Source organism: Andrographis paniculata, unplaced genomic scaffold (assembly GCF_009805555.1).
Source record: "Andrographis paniculata isolate CXL003 unplaced genomic scaffold, ASM980555v1 Contig75END, whole genome shotgun sequence".
NCBI lineage: Eukaryota > Viridiplantae > Streptophyta > Magnoliopsida > Lamiales > Acanthaceae > Andrographis > Andrographis paniculata.
The window spans coordinates 2967914-2969791 of record NW_026137612.1 but is presented as its reverse complement, the minus strand read 5'-3'; the positions used below and the strand labels follow the sequence as shown (position 1 = coordinate 2969791).

General features: G+C 42.3%; 1 protein-coding gene across 1 annotated transcript; it reads left to right on the top strand.

Moving 5' to 3' along the window:
- The first annotated feature begins 862 nt into the window (after positions 1 to 862).
- Positions 863 to 1474, top strand: LOC127266355 (uncharacterized). Its single transcript, XM_051296572.1, has one exon. The coding sequence runs from the start codon at positions 863 to 865 to the stop codon at positions 1472 to 1474; it is 612 nt and encodes a 203-aa protein (XP_051152529.1).
- Positions 1475 to 1878: the final 404 nt, after the last annotated feature.

The following is a 1878-nucleotide window of genomic DNA, read 5'->3' as shown; positions in this document are numbered from 1 at the left end:
AGCCATTAAGTAACACACAGTTCAGATATAGCACCTATCCCTCACTCTCTACCGTTTATACATATATATATATATGTATATTGTGCCATCCGCTCATGTCCGAGTCACTCGACCATCACTGGCACTTCATCGCTCACCTCCGCTTCACTCGTCTCCGCTCACTTTACCGCTTTTAGTTACCGCTTTCAGTAGAATAAAAATTTGGATCCGCTGCAAAATGGGTCCTTATACTGGACTTTTCACTGCTTTTACAAGATCTACACATGGTTTGAAATTCATGACTTAAAATCCTTGTGTTCGACCTGGACACTCACCAGTAAAAGAGTATAAATAATTGTGATAACTACTCAGGGTCTACAAACAAAACATTTTACTATATCTGACCTTTTTCTATAGTAATTCACACCTTGATTTTCAAATATAAAATTCCCTGTGAATATATACAAATTACGCATCACAAAATATTTGTTATCAGTTAGTGAGGAGTGCGCCTATACAGACTAACAAAGTCCGCAGGTTGCTGAGTGCTCATCTGAGCAGTCTCAGAACCCAGCGGAGGTCTTTTATATGGCTGGCAGAAATGCCTCTACAACAAAAAGGGCATGGTCAAGGCCCCGTTGGACCACGTCCTCAACAACAATTCCAACAGCCGCAACAGTTCGCTGCGCAACAATATCACCAAGGGGGATTCTATCCACATCAATAACAGTACTTTCAGACCCCCTAGTTTTCGTAGCAAGCACCTGTTTTTGCCCAACCTCCCACAGCAGCTCAACAGCAGCTGAGTCTAGAGGAGCTCTGGAGGAACACTGAGCACGTAGATCAGGAGTTCTAACGAAACACGTCTGCCTCGATCAAAATGATGGAAATCCAAATCGGGCAGATAGCTGAAGCTATGAAGCTAAAGCAAAAAGGAACGTTGCCTGGGACAATTGAGACTGTCCCAAACCAAGCGAAGGCCATAGAAACAAAGGGTGGAAAGCGAACGCAATCACCACCACTGCCAGACAAAGGTATTAATCTTTCTTCTACTACTATTGTTGCTAACTTGCCTGTACAGGATGAAGTTATACAGATTCCAGCTGAGGAAGAAGGTCGATCCCATCCACGAGCGATACCAGCCGCTCGAGTGCCTGAACTGAAGGAGAAGGGTCCCGCTCAGCCTTTGGGCAGGGCTCCCTTTCCTACCCGACTTGGGAAGAAGGACAATTCCAAGGAATTTGATAAGTTTTTGCATAATTTCCGTAGTCTTAGAGTTACTATGCTGTCTGCTGATGCTTTTTCGCAGATGCCACATTACGCTAAGTTCATAAAAGACATCATCAATCGAAAGCGGGCATTCCCTGATGAAGCGGCAGCGGTGCAATTGGAAACTGTGTGCAGCGCTGTATTTAAGGAGGACCTCCCAAAGAAATTGAGCGATCCTGGGAGTTTTTATCATTATTTGTACTATAGACAATTTAGAGCCGATTAGGGCATTATATGATCTAGAAGCAAGCATCAATCATATGCCCTTCTCGTTTTTCTCTAAATTAGGGCTTTATGAATTAGAAGCATGCAGAACTGTAATTCAACTTGCTGATAAATCAATAAGACTTCCGAAAAGAATTATTGATGATGTACTAGTGCAAGTGAACAAATTTATTTTCCCTGCAGATTTTATAATAATAGAAATGAGTGAAGATCGGAAAATTCCAATCATTTTGGGAGACCTTTCCTAGCCACCACTCAAGCAACTATTAACGTCGCCCAAGGCGAAATAACACTGAGCTTAGGTGGAGATAGAGTCACATTTTCCATGAACAAAGCACTGCGTCAACCTCAAGAAGAAAATTGTGATTTTATCGATGAGTTAAATGAATCATCAACTTTTGAGAG

What these genes read in the sequence shown, in the direction of transcription:
- LOC127266355 (XM_051296572.1), top strand. Translation starts at nt 863, where the DNA reads ATGGAAATCCAAATCGGGCAGATAGCTGAAGCTATGAAGCTAAAGCAA.